This window comes from Ahaetulla prasina, chromosome 2 (genome assembly GCF_028640845.1).
Source record: "Ahaetulla prasina isolate Xishuangbanna chromosome 2, ASM2864084v1, whole genome shotgun sequence".
NCBI lineage: Eukaryota > Metazoa > Chordata > Lepidosauria > Squamata > Colubridae > Ahaetulla > Ahaetulla prasina.
The window spans coordinates 282,793,418-282,816,369 of NC_080540.1; the positions used below are offsets into that span (position 1 = coordinate 282,793,418).

Sequence of the window (22,952 nt, forward strand, 5' to 3'; positions counted from 1 at the left end):
GATGAAACTCAAATACTTTGGCCACCTAATGAGAAGGAAGGACTCACTGGAGAAGAGCCTAATGCTGGGAAAGATTGAGGGCAAAAGAAGAATGGGATGGCACAAAACGAGGTGGCTGGATGGAGTCACCGAAGCAGTAGGCGTGAGCTTAAATGGACACCAGAAGGCCTGGAGGAACATTGTCCATGGGTCGTGATGTGTCGGACATGACTTCGCAGCTAACAACAAGGGCTGTGAACTTAGCTGAGCTTATAAAGGAGAATATTCGTAGCTCAGAGTTGAAATGATGGATCCTTGGTGCTCTCTGAGCTTGGATGTGGTTTTTGTTTTTGTTTTTTGCAGATATTTTGTTACCCAAACTAGGTAACATTTTCATGTAGCTGATGATGTTATCTAGTTTGTGTAGTAAAATGTCTGCTAGAAAACAACCAAGCTCAGAAAGTCTCAAGGAACCTCAGCTGAGCTTCATTGCCATTATGTCTACTTACGGCTGAGCCCTTTCTATTCTATTCGGAATGGCAGGGGTTGTTGTGACCCAAGGCCCAAGTAGGTAGTAGGAAACTCAGTCAGTGTAAAAACAAATTTTATTCGAACAGTTGAGAATTACTTTATTCTAAGTGTAGTTCAACTAAATTAAAGCAAATTCCTCCCAACACAAATTCCACAGTCCTATCACCAACCTTGGTCCAATTAGGCAAACTGCCAAAGGCCTTTCTTGGCAAGTGTTCAGAAGACACTGATACAAAATAAATACAACAAGACGAAGCTATCAACGTTGTTTTCCGGCAAAGCCCAAACGCCGTTGCTGATCTTTTAAGCCTTATGGGAGGAGCCAGTCATTTCTTGGCCCTACTCCTGAGTCATTCTCTTTGTTCGAGCTGCTCTTGCCTTCTGGCAGCTCTTCTCATGCGTGCATTAGGAACAGGCTCCTCCTGTTGCTCTGCCTCACTACTGTCAGTCTCTGGGGGCTCTGGAGTCCGCACCTCACTTCCCAATGGCCCTGGCCCCACCTCCGCCTCCAATGCAGAGCCCTCATCCAGGCCTTCCCCAGCCTCCAGGACTGCTCCGTGCTCTTCCTCAGCCTCATCGCAGTCCGATTTCGTTGCCAGCTCCACAGGATGCTGGCGGACCTTAAGACACATCTATTTATTTGCGCAGGACTGGACTAGGATTTTTAAATTTGGTTTTAAATGGGGTTTTATTATTTATATTTCTATTTTAAATATTCAGCCTATTGAATAAGTTTTTTAAATCAATGTTTTATTCTGTATATATTTATGTTTTTATCTGGCTGTACACCGCCCTGAGTCCCTACGGAGATAGGGCGGTATAAAAGTATGAACAAATAAATGAATAAATAAATGTCGTATCGTCACTATTTATGACTTTCCGCCAGCTTCCTCATTGACTTTGCATGTCTGAAGCCCGCAGTGAAGTTTGCAAATGGCAATCATGTGACTGTGGGTTGCTGTGATGTCATAATTGCAATCCAGTGGCCAAACACCTGAATTGTGCCCACATAACCACTTGCAACAGCTGCAATAATGAGAATAAGTCATAACCCCAGTTCAGGGCTGTCATATCTTTAAACTGTCACTGAAACAAGTAAGCTTATATAAACAAGCACACCCAGCTTTTCACAATCTTAATCTCTTGGTGTAGAATCAAATAAAACACCAAGTTAGACTATGCAAAAAAATTGTTCTTATGGGTGAAAATCGTAACTAGTGAGACAGATATGATCAAAACCTAAATATAGGGTAATTTCCTGGGGTGCATTCTTGTACATCAATAGTGCTTATGTTTCTGGTCCACAAAGCCCTGCCCAATAAAACCTTGCTTATAATTTTCATACTAAATAGGGTATATAAAATATAGGTAGTCCTCACTTAACGACAGTAATTGGGGCAGGCAACTTAGTCACTATCATAAAGTATGATGTCACATTATTGCGCCAATTTACAATGGCATTTTTGGGATTTCTGACTGTAGTTAGGTGAATCTCACATGGTTGTTAAACATGTCTCTCCCATGCGCTCTCACAGAGAGGGACTCCTCAGGGTGCCGTTGGCCAGGCAGTGCCGACTGGCGACACCCAGGGGAAGGGCCTTTTCTGTGGGGGCTCCCACCCTCAGGAACAAGCTTCCCCCAGGACTTCGCCAACTTCCTGACCTTCGAACCTTCCGCCGCGAGCTTAAGACACATCTATTTATTTGCGCAGGACTGGACTAGGATTTTTTAAATTTGGTTTTAAATGGGGTTTTATTATTTATATTTCTATTTTAAATATTCAGCCTATTGAATAAGTTTTTTAAATCAATGTTTTATTCTGTATATATTTATGTTTTTATCTGGCTGTACACCGCCCTGAGTCCCTACGGAGATAGGGCGGTATAAAAGTATGAACAAATAAATGAATAAATAAATGTCGTATCGTCACTATTTATGACTTTCCGCCAGCTTCCTCATTGACTTTGCATGTCCGAAGCCCGCAGTGAAGTTTGCAAATGGCAATCATGTGACTGTGGGTTGCTGTGATGTCATAATTGCAATCCAGTGGCCAAACACCTGAATTGTGCCCACATAACCACTTGCAACAGCTGCAATAATGAGAATAAGTCATAACCCCCAGTTCAGGGCTGTCATATCTTTAAACTGTCACTGAAACAAGTAATTATAAAGCAAGGACTATTGTACAATTAATCCATAAACATCTCTTTTTTCTCACCTTCTGCCACACCATCCAGCAGCACAGTAATTTTCTTGTCCTCTAATAAACGTTCCTTCAAAAACTTCATGAAAATTCCATTGGCTAATCCAGACTGCTGAATCTCAAAAGCTTCTGCCCCTTGGCACCTTGACAATACGTAGAGAGCATGTTAGCACCGTAGATAGGAGAGGCATCTGTATCATGCAGCATCTAAACCAGAGGTCTCCAATCTTGGCCACTTTAAGACTTGTGGACTTCAACTCCCAGGGTTCTGGGGGTTGAAGCCCACAAGTCTTAAAGTGACCAAGGTTGGAGACCCCTGGTCTAAACTGTAATTATTGCAGTTTAAATTATTATTTAAACAATTATTGCAGGTTCAAGTCCCACCAGGCCCAAAGTTGACTCAGCCTTCCATCCTTTATAAGGTAGGTAAAATGAGGACCCAGATTGTTGGGGGCAATAAGTTGACTTTGTATATAATATACAAATAGGATGAAGACTATTGCTTAACATAGTGTAAGCCGCCCTGAGTCCCTACGGAGATAGGGCGGTATAAAAGTATGAACAAATAAATGAATAAATAAATAAATGTCGTATCGTCACTATTTATGACTTTCCGCCAGCTTCCTCATTGACTTTGCATGTCTGAAGCCCGCAGTGAAGTTTGCAAATGGCAATCATGTGACTGTGGGTTGCTGTGATGTCATAATTGCAATCCAGTGGCCAAACACCTGAATTGTGCCCACATAACCACTGCAACAGCTGCAATAATGAGAATAAGCCATAACCCCCAGTTCAGGGCTGTCATATCTTTAAACTGTCACCGAACAAGTAATTATAAAGCAAGGACTATTGTACAATTAATCCATAAACATCTCTTTTTTCTCACCTTCTGCCACACCATCCAGCAGCACAGTAATTTTCTTGTCCTCTAATAAACGTTCCTTCAAAAACTTCATGAAAATTCCATTGGCCAATCCAGACTGCTGAATCTCAAAAGCTTCTGCCCCTTGGCACCTTGATAATACGTAGAGAGCATGTTAGCACCTTAGATAGGAGAGGCATCTGTATCATGCAGCATCTAAACCAGAGGTCTCCAATCTTGGCCACTTTAAGACTTGTGGACTTCAACTCCCAGAGTTCTGGAAGTTGAAGTCCACAAGTCTTAAAGTGACCAAGGTTGGAGACCCCTGGTCTAAACTGCAATTATTGCAGTTTAAATTATTATTTAAACAATTATTGCAGTTTAAATTATTATTTAAACAATTATTGCAGTTTAAATTATTATTTAAACAATTATTGCAGTTTAAATTATTATTTAAACAATTATTGCAGTTTAAATTATTATTTAAACAATTATTGCAGTTTAAATTATTATTTAAACAATTATTGCAGTTTAAATTATTATTTAAACAATTATTGCAGGTTCAAGTCCCACCAGGCCCAAAGTTGACTCAGCCTTCCATCCTTTATAATGGTAAACACTGACTGAGCAGGCCAGCTTCATTCTTCACAGTGACTTTGACGCACAGGGAAAGGATCTCTGAAAAAAAACCTATCCACACTAATAGTATTTCTTCCTGAGGAGGACGTTAATGGTGAACCCTTCCCACATATATACTGGCTCATAAGACAGATGAGTAGCCACATAGCTTCCAAGTCTGAAAAAAGAGTCCTCCAAGTTCTGAGAGCCAACAGTTTCCATAAACAGGATCTCATCTGGATTCAAGCCCAGCTCTTGTCATGGATACATTATGTGGCCTTAAGAAATCTCCCTCCATTTTTCTTCCCTCAAAGAAGAATAATAGCTCCTACTTAGAATTCAGGGGATTTCTCAACAGAGCTGAGACTTAATGTGTTTTTTTTTCTTCAACACAGAGAGAAAACAATGTAGATAGTAAGATGTCTCACACTAAATGCACTCAAATGCAATCTCCTCAGTCTTAAAAGCAAGTTTTTCATCAAGTGGCTAAAAAGATGCTAATATTCAGATCAACAAATACAGCCAGTTATTTCTTTTGCAAGGAAGAGATGAGACTTATGAGTTTAATATTTCAATATTTTATAATACTGAAAATCATGCCCATGAATGAAAAATCTCTCTTGATGCCCACTCAGTTTAAATAATGATCATGAATAAAAACAGATTTTAACCTCTAACATGCATTATAAAGCAAGGACTATTGTACAATTAATCCATAAACATCTCTTTTTTCTCACCTTCTGCCACACCATCCAGCAGCACAGTAATTTTCTTGTCCTCTAATAAACGTTCCTTCAAAAACTTCATGAAAATTCCATTGGCTAATCCAGACTGCTGAATCTCAAAAGCTTCTGCCCCTTGGCACCTTGACAATACGTAGAGAGCATGTTAGCACCGTAGATAGGAGAGGCATCTGTATCATGCAGCATCTAAACCAGAGGTCTCCAATCTTGGCCACTTTAAGACTTGTGGACTTCAACTCCCAGAGTTCTGGGACTTGAAGTCCACAAGTCTTAAAGTGACCAAGGTTGGAGACCCCTGGTCTAAACTGCAATTATTGCAGTTTAAATTATTATTTAAACAATTATTATTTAAACAATTATTGCAGGTTCAAGTCCCACCAGGCCCAAAGTTGACTCAGCCTTCCATCCTTTATAAGGTAGGTAAAATGAGGAGCCAGATTGTTGGGGGCAATAAGTTGACTTCGTATATAATATACAAATAGGATGAAGACTATTGCTTAACATAGTGTAAGCCGCCCTGAGTCTTCGGAGAAGGGCGGGGTATAAATGTAAATAAAATAAATAAATAAAAAACTACAAAGGTTATACTTCTGAGGTAGCGTTGCTTCAGATGGTGCAGAAGGAATATTTCTAATTGTTCAAATTGATCAGGCAGATTGAAAAGAATTTATGAACTGATCAAAACCTAAATATAGGGTAATTTCCTGGGGTGCATTCTTGTACATCAATAGTGTTTATGTTTCTGGTCCACAAAGCCCTGCCCAATAAAACCTTGCTTATAATTTTCATACTAAATAGGGTATATAAAATATAGGTAGTCCTCACTTAACGACAGTAATTGGGACAGGCAACTTAGTCACTATCATAAAGTATGATGTCACATTATTGCGCCAATTTACAATGGCATTTTTGGGATTTCTGACTGTAGTTAGGTGAATCTCACATGGTTGTTAAACATGTCTCTCCCGTGCGCTCTCACAGAGAGGGACTCCTCAGGGTGCCGTCGGCCAGGCAGTGCCGACTGGCGACACCCAGGGGAAGGGCCTTTTCTGTGGGGGCTCCCACCCTCTGGAACGAGCTTCCCCCAGGACTTCGCCAACTTCCTGACCTTCGAACCTTCCGCCGTGAGCTTAAGACACATCTATTTATTTGCGCAGGACTGGACTAGGATTTTTTAAATTTGGTTTTAAATGGGGTTTTATTATTTATATTTCTATTTTAAATATTCGGCCTATTGAATAAGTTTTTTAAATCAATGTTTTATTCTGTATATATTTATGTTTTTATCTGGCTGTACACCGCCCTGAGTCCCTACGGAGATAGGGCGGTATAAAAGTATGAACAAATAAATGAATAAATAAATAAATAAATGTCGTATCGTCACTATTTATGACTTTCCGCCAGCTTCCTCATTGACTTTGCATGTCTGAAGCCCGCAGTGAAGTTTGCAAATGGCAATCATGTGACTGTGGGTTGCTGTGATGTCATAATTGCAATCCAGTGGCCAAACACCTGAATTGTGCCCACATAACCACTGCAACAGCTGCAATAATGAGTAAATAAATAAATAAGCCATAACCCCCAGTTCAGGGCTGTCATATCTTTAAACTGTCACCGAACAAGTAATTATAAAGCAAGGACTATTGTACAATTAATCCATAAACATCTCTTTTTTCTCACCTTCTGCCACACCATCCAGCAGCACAGTAATTTTCTTGTCCTCTAATAAACGTTCCTTCAAAAACTTCATGAAAATTCCATTGGCTAATCCAGACTGCTGAATCTCAAAAGCTTCTGCCCCTTGGCACCTTGACAATACGTAGAGAGCATGTTAGCACCGTAGATAGGAGAGGCATCTGTATCATGCAGCATCTAAACCAGAGGTCTCAATCTTGGTTACTTTAAGACTTGTGGACTTCAACTCCCAGAGTTCTGGGAGTTGAAGTCCACAAGTCTTAAAGTGACCAAGGTTGGAGACCCCTGGTCTAAACTGTAATTATTGCAGTTTAAATTATTATTTAAACAATTATTGCAGGTTCAAGTCCCACCAGGCCCAAAGTTGACTCAGCCTTCCATCCTTTATAAGGTAGGTAAAATGAGGACCCAGATTGTTGGGGGCAATAAGTTGACTTTGTATATAATATACAAATAGGATGAAGACTATTGCTTAACATAGTGTAAGCCGCCCTGAGTCTTCGGAGAAGGGCGGGGTATAAATGTAAATAAAATAAATAAATAAATAAAAAACTACAAAGGTTATACTTCTGAGGTAGCGTTGCTTCAGATGGTGCAGCAGGAATATTTCTAATTGTTCGAATTGATCAGGCAGATTGAAAAGAATTTATTATGTCAAGAAGCCACAGGCCATTTAACTGACTCTTTCGATGGATGGATGGATGGATGGATGGATGGATGGATGGATGGATGGATGAACTGATGGATGGACGAATGGACGGACTGACTGACTGAGCAGGCCAGCTTCATTCTTCACAGTGACTTTGACGCACAGGGAAAGGATCTCTGAAAAAAAACCTATCCACACTAATAGTATTTCTTCCTGAGGTGGAAGTCAATGGTGAACCCTTCCCACATATATACTGGCTCATAAGACAGATGAGTAGCCACATAGCTTCCAAGTCTGAAAAAAGAGTCCTACAAGTTCTGAGAGCCAACAGTTTCCATAAACAGGATCTCATCTGGATTCAAGCCCAGCTCTTGTCATGGATACATTATGTGGCCTTAAGAAATCTCCCTCCATTTTTCTTCCCTCAAAGAAGAATAACAGCTCCTACTTAGAATTCAGGGGATTTCTCAACAGAGCTGAGACTTAATGTGTTTTTTTTTCTTCAACACAGAGAGAAAACAATGTGGGTAGTAAGATGTCTCACACTAAATGCACTCAAATGCAATCTCCTCAGTCTTAAAAGCAAGTTTTTCATCAAGTGGCTAAAAAGATGCTAATATTCAGATCAACAAATACAGCCAGTTATTTCTTTTGCAAGGAAGAGATGAGACTTATGAGTTTAATATTTCAATATTTTATAATACTGAAAATCATGCCCATGAATGAAAAATCTCTCTTGATGCCCATTCAGTTTAAATAATGATCATGAATAAAAACAGATTTTAACCTCTAACAGGCATTATAAAGCATGGCTAAAGCCTAATCAGAATCTTATTCATATAATACCCAAAGATAATAGAGATTATTATCAGTTAGAAATTAAAGTAAGTTACCACACTTCTAAAAAATAAATACTTTAATAGCTATTCTTACGTGGCATATCCAAAAACAATGTTAGCTGTAACCTTCAGGGCATCCAAGACGAGAACGGTATTGTCATATTCATTCCTTAAAAATAAACACAAGAATCAAAATGATCAACAAAGCCTGAATCAGAATAGAATATTCAAACAAGAATAGAACAATGGATGTTTTTTATGATTCCTGCATATTGTTATTTATTTCCAAATCTTTTTCTTTCGCTCCCTTGGAAGAATCTGCCAATGAATACTTAGGCAAAAGTGTGAAGTGCTTCCATCCAGCTTGGAAAAAAAATTCATGCTGTTTTTTAATTAAAGGAGAGAATGAAGGCAAGTCTTGAAGGACAGGATTAGAATCGGAAATTCAGCCTTTTAAGCCATTTCATATATGCTACAATCTTTGGATGTATTGATATACAGCAAGGACCCAAAACTCTCTTTGAGTCAGTGAAGAAAAGAGATTTACAATATTCGATAATCACATAATTAAACAAATGCCTCTGAATTGGTTATACTATGCTGAAAATACTAGGAGACTGGCTTTTAGAAGCAATTTGCTGATTCCAAAGAGATTTTTGTCTCACTTAGTGCTTGCTTCACTACTAGACCCTTATAAGCCCTTTTCCATTATGCATTTATCATTCTTCTACATATCAGACAGCAGTTGGTTGAAATAGCCAGCTATATCACCATTTCATTGTCTGGTTAAAATACTGTTACAATCTATTTTTATTGAACTGCTGTCCTGGATAGCTTGGTGCAATCACTCATGTCTGGTTTACTACAGTATCTACAATGTTCTTGAAGGCAGAGTTCACAAACTTCAACTAATTTAGAATACTGTTATTGTGGTGTTCATTAAGTGGAGTCATATTATACCTGAGCTAGCTGACTGCTTATCTGTTTGGCTGACTGAACAGCACTGGTCTTCAGAACTTAACGTAGAATAACAGGGTTGGAAGGGACCTTGGAGGTCTTCTAGTCCAGCTTCCTGCTCAAGCAGCAGACCTTATACCATTTCAGACAAATAATTGTCCAGTCTCTTCTTGAAAGCCTCCAGTGATGGAGCAACCACAATTTCTAATGGTTGCCCGAGTAATCAGGAAATACTTCTCAGTAGTTACTTGCTTACTCGCTGAAATTATGGATTGAGCAACAGTGATTACGAGGTGATGCTCAGGGATGGATACACAAGTCAGAATTCTTTCTCTAATGATGCTATCACTGCTGAGCTGCTTGCCAGTGGAAGTTTGGCAAATACTTTCCATAGTTTAGTTTCATAAGATGCAGATCAGGGGTGAAATCTAATTTTTTTCCCTACCGGTTCTGTGGGCGTGGCTTAATTGGTGGGCATGGCTTGGTAGTCAGAGGGCTTGGTGGGCGTGGCCAATAACAATAAATAATAAAAATAATAAACGAAGTATAAAAAAACAATAAGAGGTACCAAAAACTAACTTTCACACTTTACACAGACACAACACAACACAACTGACTCACACACAGTGTAAAAGCAGCTGCACTTCACACTTCACATAGCCACAAAAAGCTCAAAAACCAACTTTCACACTTTACACACACATACCTAACACACACACACACACACACACACACACACACACACAATATGCCACATACAGCTTTCTGAGATTTTGTGTGTTTGTGTAGTTAGAGTGAAACACTACAGAAACACACCAAATCTCAGAAAGCTGCACAAATATTTTTTTTTTATTTTATTTTATTGTGGACTTCAAATCCCAGAGTTCCTCAGCCAGAAAATCCAGCCAGTTGATCACCGAGGAAATAGATTAGCTGAGCGATTGATTCTGTCTGAGCTGAAACTGAAACTGCTTTCGGGCTGTGGCCATGCGTTGATCAGTAATCAGGTAAGTGCCTTAGAATCTCTACTTTTACTTGTAGAAAACATGTTTTCTACAAGTAAGAGTACAAGTAAGGTTCTGCGGTTTTTTACTTTTAAAGGCCTGTTTCTGCTGAAGCAAAACCGGCTTTTAAAAGTAAAAAAAAACAAAACCTCTGCAGATGGTGTGGCTCAGCAGAGGCAGGGGGGAGGCAGGGATTTTTGCTACCGGTCCTCCGAACCAGCAGCCGCCATCGCTACCGGATTGTGCGATCCCCTCCGATCCGGGAGCATTTCACCCCTGAGGCAGATCAACATTATCCTGAAAAGGGCAAAGCTAATTTTATATGTTACTAGAGCACTATGGCAGGAAACATATACTTAATAAATAGGGACATATTTGACTACTTTTGACAACTACAGCAACTCTTGCAAAATGCTGGTTCTTCTGCTGGCTTTTCTAAACTTAACAATTAAAAAAACTTTTAAAAACGCCTCTAAATATAGACGTCTCTGCAATGTATAGAAATCCATGGGCTGAATTAATCATGACTGACTTAGATGCCACTATTTTCATTGGCTTATTCTAAAGATGAGTAAATGATAGTAAATAGTAAAGTTGCTCAGAAACAAATGACTTGAGAATTGATTTACAGACTCTTTGAAAATGTTTGAGTTGGACATAATTAAGTTGTGAACAAAGAATAATCAATATGTGCAACTTATCTTATGGACCACAAAAGGGAGGAGAGGTTGACCTGTTTACAATTTTGAAGACCAACTCCTTAGTGAAGAAAAACAGAGTTGCTGGATGGGTGATGTCACATAGGACAAGCACAGTTGCCTTTCCAGCTAAGTCTTCTTGTAATATGAAGAGAAGTTGATGGATTATTATAACGGGTGTCCAACCTTGGCAATCGTAAGATTTGTGGACTTCATGGCTGGCTGGGCAATTCTGGGAGCTGGTCCACAAGTCTTAAAGTTGCCATGGCTGCACACCACTTTGCTATAGGAAAGTTAAACCCCTGCTCTATAATATTGATTTTGAGTTTTTATCAGCTGGAAGGAAACATTCAATGTTCTTAAAGAGCTTGGTTTCCAGCTGGTAATCATGTTATGTCTACAATTTAACTTTGAAGGCAGATCAAGTCTCTTAAAGGTAAAGGTAAAAGGTCCCCTCGCACATATGTGCTAGTCGTTCCTGACTCTAGGGGGTGGTGCCAGCGCTGTCCGAAGACGTCTCCGTGGTCATGTGGCTGGCGTGACTAAACGCCAAAGGCGCAAGGAATACTGTTATCTTCCCACCAAGGTGGTCCCTATTTTTCTACTTGAATTTTTTCGTGCTTTCAAACTGCTAGGTTGGCAGAAGCTGGGACAAGTAACGGGAGCTCACCCCGTTACGCGGCACTAGGGATTCGAACCGCTGAATTGCTTCTGATCGACAAGCTCAGCATCTTAGCCACTGAGCCACACAACAGCAAAACATAACTGCCCAAGAAATACTTCTTTAAAGGAGAATATTTGTAGCTCAGGGTTGAAAGGAGGAGGTCCTTGTCTCAAGTTCAGAGTGCACCAAGGACCCCTTCTTTTTACTCTATAGTATTTTGCATTTGTTTTGAAAAAAAAAGTTTTTAAAAAATAATTTCCCAAGAACTAGAAAATTGTGAAACATGTATTTAGCTGATTTAACATGCTTCTTTCTGTAGAATTCATACAGCTATGTATCTTGGGCCATGAATTATTGAGATTGAATTCTTAAGGGACAAAAGCAATATCATACCTTTTTCTGCACATATCCAGTAAAAATACATTGAGTCCAGTATCCTTTTCTTGCATTAGTTTGAGGATGTTTTGTACACATAGACAGTTTGCGGCTCGATAGGGATTTGGAGCATCAATAGGAACCATAAAACTATTACCATAATTTTCATAGCCATGCCCAGCATAATATAATAGACCTGGGGGGAGAAAACCAAAACACATTTAACAATTATACTAAGCAAGATTGCTAAGCAACTCAATTCATTTAGTTTCCCTGCTAAACAAACAAGGAATCTAGGTTGAGATATTAGGATAAGATAGATTGCAGATAGAAACGAAACCAGAACTTTTCCTTTTGGGACTAATGGAAAAAGAACTAGAGAAAAAATTTGGAACTTTGTTACTATACATGTTGACAGCAGCAAGATTGTTATATGCGCCAAAATGGGAAGACGCTTTGATACTTACCACAGAAGAATGGTTGCAGAAGTTGATGGAGTTAACTGAAATGGCAAAACTGACTACTCTGATTAAAGAAAAGAATATAAGTACTTTTGTTTCCACATGGAAACCGCTTCTGAATTTCATGTTTGATGTGGAAAAGAACGTAACTTTGACTTTGGGTTTTACAGATTAGATTGATAGATCTTTGTAGAAATGAGAAAGTTTATATTATTATGGAAAAATAAAAAGTTGTGACTTGAAATTTTATTTTACTGCAATAGAGAGAGTTGGAAGTCAATGCTTCATTTTCTTTTCTTTTTCCTACCGTTCCCCACTTCCCTTTCCTCTTTCCCCTCCTTCTTTAATGTTCCTCTATTTAGTTTTATATTCTGTATTTTATAAAAAAGGTAAAAGTAAAGGTTCCCCTCGCACATATGTGCTAGTTGTTCCTGATTCTAGGGGGAGATGCTGACCTCCGTTTCTAAGCCGAAGAGCCAGCGCTGTCCGAAGACGTCATGTGGCTGGCATGACTAAATACCAAAGGAACGCTGTTACCTTCTCACCAAAGGTGATCCTTATTTTTCTACTTGCATTTTTTATGTACTTTCAAACTCTAGGTTGGCAGAAACTGGGACAAGTAACAGGAGCTCACCCCGTTACGCGGTACTAGGGATTCGAACCACTGAACTGCTGACTTTTTGATTGACAAGCTCAGTGTTTTAGCCACTGAGCCACCTACTTTCAGCATCCCCGTTCTGGCTGAATAGTCTAGATGGGTCAGTTGAAGGAGCAGAGTTTTAAAAGCGTTTGAAGAATAATACAGGAATAATGGTAGAATTATACAAGTTGGAATGGTATAAAGTCGGGACTGTTCGGTAATCACTCCCGAAGGGAAAGGGTAAGGAAAGAGGAGTAAAGAAGGAAGAAAGTAGGTAGGTAGGTAGGTAGGTAGGTAGGAAAGAAGGGAGGGAGAAGAAAGGATAGGAGGAGAAGAAAGAGGAGAAGATAAGAGGGTTAGAAAGGATGGTAGTGAGAAGTGGGAAAGAGGAAGGGAAGTAGGAAAGCGAGGAGAAGGATGGTGGGGAAAGTCGAAGAAGGATGAGAAGGGTAGAAAGGATTACGGGAGGGAGTGGCGGTCGAGCAGGCCTGATTGAGCATAATTTGAGTATAGGATCGATTGTTGGATAAGTGATTGTATCACTGGTCAAATTGTGGGAATTATTATGGAAAATAAAAAATTTTGCCCGGGAAAAAAAAAAGCGTTTGACATATTTTAGGAAAATCAGGAACCCTTCCCTCACTTAACGGCTAATAACGTTTTCCAACATCACCAGGCATATTGGAGTGAATTAAAGCATACTATCTTATTACTTACCCCGTTATGCGGCACTAGGGATTTGAACCGCTGAACTGCCGACCTTTCTTTTTTTTTTTTTTTTTTATTCAAAAAGTTTTACAAAAAATTTTTCCCCCTTTCCCCCCAACCCCTTTCCCTTCACAAACCCCCTCCCCCTCCCCCCCCTGGCTTCCCGGAACAAACACAAGGTATAGTTAAAAATAAAACAAACATATGCTAAAAAAAATTTTTTTTTCCCCAAAACTATTATACCAATTCTCCCTCTCTAGCTCTGACTTCCTCCTTACATAACCAAATCCTTCAAAAAATTAACAATAAACAATAATAAAATATATAAATCAGTAGAACAAATTAATCCTAAAATATTTAAAACCAGCTAAAACGTAAAAATCCAATCCAATTCAGAGAATATCTCCTTATAGCTTCTATAACCATATAACCATATAATTCTTCGGGACACAAATATTTTGTCTATTAATATTTTAAAAACCTTGTTTCAAAAATAATACTATTGTCTCTTGCCATTTTTTGGTGCATTAATCTCTGTCTTTCCTTCGTTGCTCCTTTTAAAAGTCAATCACAATATTTCCTAGTAATTCCTTATGTCCAGAAATCCAAAAATTACTGCCGATATTCCATCAGTCCAAAAAAAGAACTCTTGGGAAACATTAAGCTTGTGAGTCTTTTCCATTTGAGGGACAATCTCCTGTAGCACAAATTCAGGCAGCTCATCCAAACTATTTAAAGAAAACTTCTTTAGATCACCTTGTTTCTTCACGATCAAATCTTCATATTTATCCACTTTTATTTGTATATCCTCCATTCCATTTTCCGAATAATTGCACTGGTTAATTTGCTCCAAACTCTCATCCAAAACGCCCCATTTTTATCAATTTGTATTTTGAATAATTAAATACATTCTTTCTGTGTAGTCCTGTATAACGTCCGAACCCATTCTTCTGAAAGAACCTCCATAACAAAATTCCTGCTGAGAATCCCCTTGTAACGTACTTAAACAGCGTAATATAATCCAACAGTCCACAGTCAAACACAATAAGATAAAATCTCCATTCAGTTTCGATTCAACAGCAAAGCTCCCTTTGATGTATCGCTCTGCTTTCAGTTTCTCTAAAACGAAACTGAAGGGGGGGAGGAAGTCAGAAAATCAAAAATACTTGCAAACCAATAATTGCTCCTCACATTCGTTCCGCCTGCTTTTCGTATCCACAAAAAAAATCAATTGCTAGCAGAAGTGGACATCTTCCTCTTTTCCTGCTTTTTCAGGAGCGCAGAGAATACTGGAGGTGGGGGAGGGGTAAATAAGGGGATTCACCGTTCAGGACTTTGTATTACAAAAACAAAGCCCCTAGGGGAATCTACCCAATTCCTCCCCCTTGCTCTGTCTCTCTCTTTCAACCAGAGAGAGAAATGAAGCCGGGATCAGTTGTTAAATCCGGCTTTTACGGTATTCAATGCGGAGTGCCATAAATTGGCACCCAGCGAGAAAGATGGCGCCACCCAGAAGCTCGAACTGACAAGCTCAGTGTCTTAGTCACTGAGCTTGACTAAGTATTGACTAATACTTATTAAGTATTATAAAATATTAAGTACTTTATAATACTTAATAATTTAATAAAAAATGTTTGAGATATTAGGATAAGGACCTACTTCGGCTGGTTGTAAAGGATGTTGTGCTTTAATGCAGCCTTCTCATCCCAACATAGTGTTGCATGACTTTAAGGATGTTTTGTATTGAGCCTCAATGCTCATAATACCCAGATATCACTGCTGGTGGTTGCTCTAACTCATCTTCCCTTGATTCCTTTCATCTGTGCAAGGAATGTTCACTTAATTAAACAAATAGCAAGTCAGAAAAATGCAATGGAGAAGCAAACCACTTCCATATTGCAGCCAAGAAATCCTTCTTCAAATATCTGTTAAGTTCCCAGGAGTCAAGCTTATTTTGACAAAAATGCTTCTTAAAAGGAAGTGGTATTGTATCTTTACTCCCCCCCACCCCCCAAACAATGTAACTTGAATAAATGGAAGAGAAAGCTATCCTTTTCCCCCTAAAATAAGACATCCCCTGATAATAAGCCCAACCAGGCTTTTGAGCGCATGCACCCCCCTGAAAATAAGCCCTCCCCAAAAATATTTAAATGCATGCGTAGCCAGTCCCTGCCATTTCCTCTGGTTTTCTCCACATGCCCCAAAATAATAAGACCTGCCCAAAAATAACGCCAAGCGCTTATTTTGGGGTTCAAAAAAATATAAGACTGGGTCTTGTTTTCGGGAAAACACGGTACTGAGTCTTTTTAAAAAATCTTTAGCTATAAGCTATACAAAATTTCATGGGTTTTGGAGACGTTTACTTAATATTTAGCTATGCAAAACATTTTTTTGTTAAATAATTTCTAGATAACACCATCATATGGATTCTGAATCAAACTGTTCATGATAGCAAACATGGTTCTCTTTCTGCCATGTCTGGATTTCCATAGGTTGTGACATAGAACTTTCAAAATATTTGATTAAAATATTAAAATATTTTCTTATATCCACCCAGTGTCAGCCTATGATTGATTGTTGGAACGTGCCGGAGTGCCAGATAAAGATTGCTACACCCAGGAATCTGGTTTATCATTTTTCCAAGTGCTTGTCCGGAACCTGACACCCGGTTCACCAGGACAGGAAGGCAGGACACGCTATGGGGTTTCTTTGATTAGGGGCTGATATTAGTGGGGCCATGAAAAAAGGCCTTTTTGGTGGTGGCCCCTTCTTTATGGAATGTCATTCCCCCTGAGGTATGGTTGGCCCCCATCCAGGGGTGGGCTGCTGGGGGTTTGCAGGGGTTTGGGAGAACCTCTAGCTAAGATTCTGTGCAGTTTGGAGAACCCCCAAATCCCACTACTGGCTGGCCCAGCCCAGCCCACCCCTCCACTCTCAGGAGTCCCCACGCGGCCCGTTTTGGATGCAGGTAAGTGCAGGGTGTGTGCGGAGGCTCAAGGAGGGCAAAAAACTGGCTACTGGAAGTTCGGGAAGGCCGGAAACAGGCCTGTTTCTGGCCTCCAGAGGGCCTCCGGAGCTTGGGGAGGCTATTTTCACCCTCCTGGAGGCTCGAGGAAAGCCTCCGGAACCTGGGGAGGGCAGCCCGTCCCCCCCATGGTGCAGGAGGCTGACTAGGCCAAGCCCACCATGGCCACACCCACCCAGCAACCAGGCAGAGAACCCCTTGCTAAAATTTTTGAAGGCCACCCCTGCCCCCATCCTATTGTTTTTCTGAAAAGTCTTAAAAACATAGCTTTGTCATGAATGGAGAGGAATCCGATTAAGTAGCTGATTTGATTGTGTTGTTGCTGCCATGGGAGGTGGACATGGTTTTTTTTTTAAAAAAATGAGTTTTATTATACCGTGGCTTTTTTAAATTTTGTAAGCCATTCGGAATTACCTATGTGCGAGTTGGCCGGATATACAAATTCGATCTAAAAATAAATAAATAAAAACACACCAGGAACCCAGAGTTAATGGATCCAAGCACGCCTGAGCCTGATCGGGAAGCAACTGCAACATCCCATCGACAGTGATCTGAATTTTCCTGACAAGCCGCTGCTAAAAAGGATTGTCAAAGAATGCGGCGATCTGAAAAGCTGTGAGTGCTATTACAGTAAATCTTCCTGTCAGAGCGATTGTTGGCTCAGCCGTATAAAGAGCGAAAGGCATTCTGAATGTCAGATCAGGAGGAACTAAGTGAATCAAGCATTACGCATCTGAGCAATGAGAAAGCTGCCTATATAACCACTTGTGTGCTAGCATCTACCGCGAAGACACGTCCAACTCGAACCAATGCGTGACTACATTTATGTACTATTAGGAGCTGGGCTCTTCCTATCCTGGCCTGGTGAAGAGTATTTGTAATGACAACTACGAAAAATAATATACTGGTGAGATTTCAGAGACGTGCCTTTTTCAATCAGTTCGAAAAAGGAACTGATGCCACGCCCACCAAGCCATGCCACGCTCACCAAGCCACACCCACAGAACTGGTAGTAAAAATTCTGACTGGCCCCATCCCCATCTATTCTCTGCCTCCCAAGTCCCAGCTGATCGGGAGGAAATGGGGATTTATGCTACCCAGTTCAAATCCCTCCTCACTGTAGAACCCCAAATTCGGCCAAATAAAGTAACCATGAAAGATACATTCTGGCCAGTGGTGGGTTTCAAATTTTTTTACTACCAGTTTTGTGGGTGTGGCTTGGTGGGCGTGGCTTGGTGGGTGTGGCAGAGGAAGGATACTGTAAAATCTCCATTCCCACCCCACTCCAAGGGAAGGTTACTGGAAAATCTCCATTTCCTCCCGATCAGCTGGGATTCGGGAGGGAGAGAATAGATGGGGGTTGGGCCAGTCAGAATTTTTACTACTGGTTCTCCGAACTACTCAAAATTTCCACTACCGGTTCTCCAGAACTGGTCAGAACCTACTGAAACCCACCTTTGCTTCTGGCAAACAAAGTGAAACTCAGCTTGATTGGCCACCAAATCACAAACTCTTACCGTAGACACCTTTGTCCAGGAGCAGTAAGAATTCATCCACTGCATTCCGCATCTCAGGTTCGGTCAGGTCCAGCAAGGAGACCACTTTAAAGTCCATCTGCCTCAGCAAGTTGGTCAGCTCGTAAACATCCACTAGTGGAGCCTTGAGTTTGGGATGGTTATAGTAGCTCATGTTCCCCATCAGTAGTGCTACTTTATCTACTGCTACAAAGGGAGAAAACAAAGCATGTTTCTAAATAGCTTTTCCACAGTATGCATGCAAGGAAATTAACATGCATGATAATTCATAGGAAGACTTCAGGGTATCTTATACATAAGTAACTCCCCATAAAAATGTGTAATAGCAATAGCACTTAGACTTATATACCACTTCACAGCGCTTTACAGCCCTCTCTAAGCAGTTTACAGAGTCAGCCTATTGCCCCCAATAATCTGGGCCCTCATTTTACCGACCTCGGAAGGATGGAAGGCTGAGTCAACCTTGAGCCTGGCGAGATTCGAACTGCCAAACTGCCGGCAGCTGGTGATCAGCAGAAGTAGCCTGCAGTACTGCACTCTAACCAGTGCGCCAATGAATGCGTAATGAAGCATACTTAGAGAGAAGGAGGCAAAGCACGTTAATATCAACTACAGAAACAAGGGCAAATATTAGTCCAAGATTTCATTCAAGTTCAGGTTCACTTCCTGCCTTTTTTTTTTTTTTTTTTTTTTTTTTTTTTTTGTTTACATTTATACCCCGCCCTTCTCCGAAGACTCAGGGCGGCTTACAATGTATTTTTAACAGAATAAGAGTTGGAAGGGACCTTGGAGGTCTTCTAGTCCAACCCGCTACTTAGGCAGGAAACCCTATATCCTTTCAAACAAATTGATGTCCAATCTCTTCTTAAAACTTTCAGTGTTGGAGCACCCACAACTTCTGGAGGCAAGTCATTCCACTGATTAATTGTTCTGTCAGGAAATTTCCTCCTTAGTTCTAGTTTGGTTCTCTCCTTGATTAGTTTCCATCCATTACTTCTTGTTCTGCCTTCAGGTGCTTTGGAGAACAGCCCGACTCCCTCTTCTTTGTGGCAGCCCCTGAGATATTGGAAAACTGCTATTCTGTCTCCCCTAGTCCTTCTTTTCATTGAACTAGACATACCCAATTCCAGCAACCATTTTTATGTTTTAGCTTCCAGTCCCCTAATCATCTTTGCTGCTCTTCTCTGTACTCTTTCTATAGTCTCAACATCTTTTTTACATCAAGATGACCAAAAATGGTTGCAGAATTCCAAGTGTGGACTTACCAAAGCATTAAAAAATGGTTTGGGTATAATAAAAATTAATCGTTTTTCTGAAAGCATTGCAAATCAATTTCCTTGCCTTGGACTTATATTTACTGTTTATCCTTGCAGTTTTAGTGATTGAACACATAGTTTATAGATGAAATACAATATATCAAGAACTATTTCAATGACAGCCATTTCACAGAGACAGGGTTACAAATGACCGCACACTCTCAAGAGTTCAATTGTCACTTGTTTGGGGCGGTTAATACAACACAGAGGGATTTAATACGGACCTATTTTTACGAATAGCATAGGATTTAATCCAAAGAGAAAGTATACATTAGCAAAACGGGCTACAAATTGCCAGATGTAGTACAAACAACAGACAGCATGAATTGTACTTCCAGTTGGGAATTTTGCATTTTGCTAAATGCTATCTTGCTTTGTTATCTCATTGTTTGTCAAAATTGTGAATAGGAATTCCAGATTCTTGACTCATCTTTGAATAAGCTCACCTTTATTGAACAGTTTTTATAGTAATGGTGGGAGCATCACTTTTAAATCAAATGTGCTACTATAATATGTAGCTTTTATCTTTCCTTATTATTTATTTAGATTTCAGGAATTTAGAGTAGCTTACAGGGATATCTCTCTGTAGCAGCACAACAAAAGAACTCTCATCTGATTTAAATTTTCTTTACACAAACTTGACACATAACGAATTGGTACAATGATGGGAGAAAGTCTGATGGTACAAATTCTGAATTTGCAGGAGCAAATTCCAGCATTGCATTTGTTTCATATAATTGCAATAGCCCAGCTAGTTTCCATTGTACTGAGGATCTTTATGTAGCATCATACAAATAGTTTGCATTTCATTGTGCTAAGGAAATACACTGACGTCTATACTTAAATCCCTTGTATAAACTATGTTCTTTGCCAAGCAAATAATCAAATTCTAATGGAACCTTTCCCAGAATGAGCTTAAACACCTTCTCTGGAAGGCCAAATTTCAAACAAAGAATGAAGCAAGAAATTAAGCTTTTCTGAATTAATTACTTAATTTAACTATTAGGAATTCTGAAGTTTAAAGAAACCATTTTTTAAAAAAATAAACTATTTTTAGACTTCAATAATTGTTGAGCAATGATGAAGGTATTACCTATAAAGGAACATGTATGGTTTAAAATTTAATTTAATTTCTGAAATTTAAATTAAATTAAATTAAAAATTTTAATTTGATGGGCTGCTGCTGCAATTATATTAAATATATGTAGTCAATGATGGAATTTGCTCCTGCAAATTCAGAAGTTGTACCATCAGTCTTTCTCCCTCTGGTGTACCCTTCTGGATCTGTCAACTTAGTGTAAAGAAAATTTAACTTGCATGAGAGTTCTTCCATTATGCTACTATGGAGAGATACTCCTGTAAGCTATCTTAAAATTCTGGTAGAAAGGCGGAATATAAATCTCATTTGTCATCTTCAGGCTTCAGCTTCGTGCTTCTCCCAGAAGCTTTTTAATAAAAAAAAAATTAAGGATTTGCCTGGTTAGAAAAATATATAAAGCTACTTACCAAACTGCCTTTCAGTTGCTTGTTCAAGATCTGCTTTGTAAAGAAAGAATGAAAAAAGTTTTGGACTCGCAAACGTTAATAAAATTTACAAATAATCAAATGTTCCTCAACTTGGATCACACTTGCTCTTAACAAGGGAAATATTTGTGCTTTTAATTTTTTAAAAAGTAATATCCTGTTCATTAGAGCTATCCCAGTTTTACTTCCTGATGGAATTCTGCTTAGATGATTTTTAAAACTGAGCATTACTAGACTGATCTGTCTTATAAATTCGTAAGATTATTGGATACGTATTACAGCTAGTCCTCACCTTACCACCAAAATTGGGACCTGAATTTCTGTCACTAAGCCGGGTGGTTTTTAAGTGAGTCATGCCCCAATATACGTCCTTTTTTGCCAGTCTTTTTTAAGAAAATCACTTCATTAATTAAGTGAATCACATGATTCTTTTTTAAAAAATAATTTTTACTAAACATTTTTCAAAAAACAAAAAAGAATTTTTAAACAATAGTTTCTTTCCAACAATTTCGCAACAGTTAATCATTTCTTACTTGTTTATTTTTTCTCCCTTATTTCAATGTATCCTTTATACAAAAAAGTCTAATATTAATTTATTTACATATATACATATAAATAACAGTGTACTCAATTTTATTTCTATAAACTACATTTTTTCTGGTTCCTCCTATTTTTTTTACATTTCTACTCCTATATCTTCTTTATTTGATCTTTCCCCGCCTTTTATCTCTCTCTCCCCTAGCCATTTCTCCCACACTATATAATATTCTGTTTCCTCTTTTTCTTGTATCTCCTTTGTAAGTTTATCCATTTCTGCACATTCCAAGACTTTTCTAATCATTAATTATCTTTAATAATAATAATAATTATTATTATCACGATTCTTAAGCAAATCCGGCTTCCCCCATAGACTTTGCTTGTCAAAAGACAGCTGTGAATATGTATATGGCAGTCACATGACCCTCTGATGCTGCAACTATTGTAAATACAGACTGGTTGCTAAGCACTCAAATTTTGATCATGTGACCATGGAGATGCTGCAATGATCATAAATGTGAGGATCGCTCATAGATCATTTTTTTTGGTGCCCATTGTATCTTTGAATGGTTGCTAAACAAATGGTTCTAAGTCGAGGATTACATGTATGCAGGTTACAAAAATAAAATTTCAATCTTCTCTACTTCAGTACTCTACTGAAGTACTTATAATTTTCTGGGCTTGTTAGAAGTAGCTGTCTGGTTTTTTTTTTTAGCGATCTGCTAGAATTATATTTTAATGTAATGAGTACATTATATTAAATACTTGAATAATTTTTGGAATTTTGTGAAATGTGAGTAAGATAAAATTTGTTCACAAAAACCAAACAATGTTACATTTATCAGACCATTCGATGTAAACAGTTAAATAAAGACCCCATAATAACAATAGCAATAGCTCTTAGACTTATATTACTGCTCCAATAGTGCTTTTACAACCCTCTCTAAGCTGTTTACAGAGTCAGAATATTGCCCCCAACAATCTGGGTCCTCATTTTATCAACCTCAGAAGGATGGAAGGCTGAGTCAACCTTCAACCAGTGAGAATTGAACTCCTGGCTGTGAGCAGAGTCAGCCTGCAATACTGCATTCTAGCCACAATCTGTTTCCAACATAATTTGTGAATCCCTCTTTTGATATTGTTATCTAATGGTGGAGAGAAATGTTCCTAATAACTTTAACATCTTGGAATTTTTACACTTCTATTTCCAGAATGACGAAAGCCCCAAGGAATTAAAAATTGGATCCTAATACTACAGTCCTGCTGTTCCCAAGTGTTGCTAAGCTAAGGAAACTCCTTGCAGAACCATTTACTTTCTTCTTATCAGTCATGAAAATATTCCAACAATGCTACCCACTGAGAACTTGCTATGAAAATCAGAAATATCTT

At 39.0% G+C, this 22,952-nt stretch overlaps 1 protein-coding gene across 1 annotated transcript in view; it reads right to left on the bottom strand.

Moving 5' to 3' along the window:
* Positions 1 to 22,952, bottom strand: part of MALT1 (MALT1 paracaspase) — a 65,011-nt gene that overhangs the window by 14,609 nt on the left and 27,450 nt on the right. The window contains exons 9-14 of the mRNA XM_058168101.1: positions 21,009 to 21,041; positions 18,169 to 18,372; positions 11,836 to 12,013; positions 8,214 to 8,288; positions 6,617 to 6,744; positions 4,931 to 5,041 (exon numbers count right to left, since the gene is read on the bottom strand). Coding sequence (XP_058024084.1) covers positions 4,931 to 5,041; positions 6,617 to 6,744; positions 8,214 to 8,288; positions 11,836 to 12,013; positions 18,169 to 18,372; positions 21,009 to 21,041 — 729 coding nt within the window. The remainder of the gene's footprint in view (positions 1 to 4,930; positions 5,042 to 6,616; positions 6,745 to 8,213; positions 8,289 to 11,835; positions 12,014 to 18,168; positions 18,373 to 21,008; positions 21,042 to 22,952) is intronic.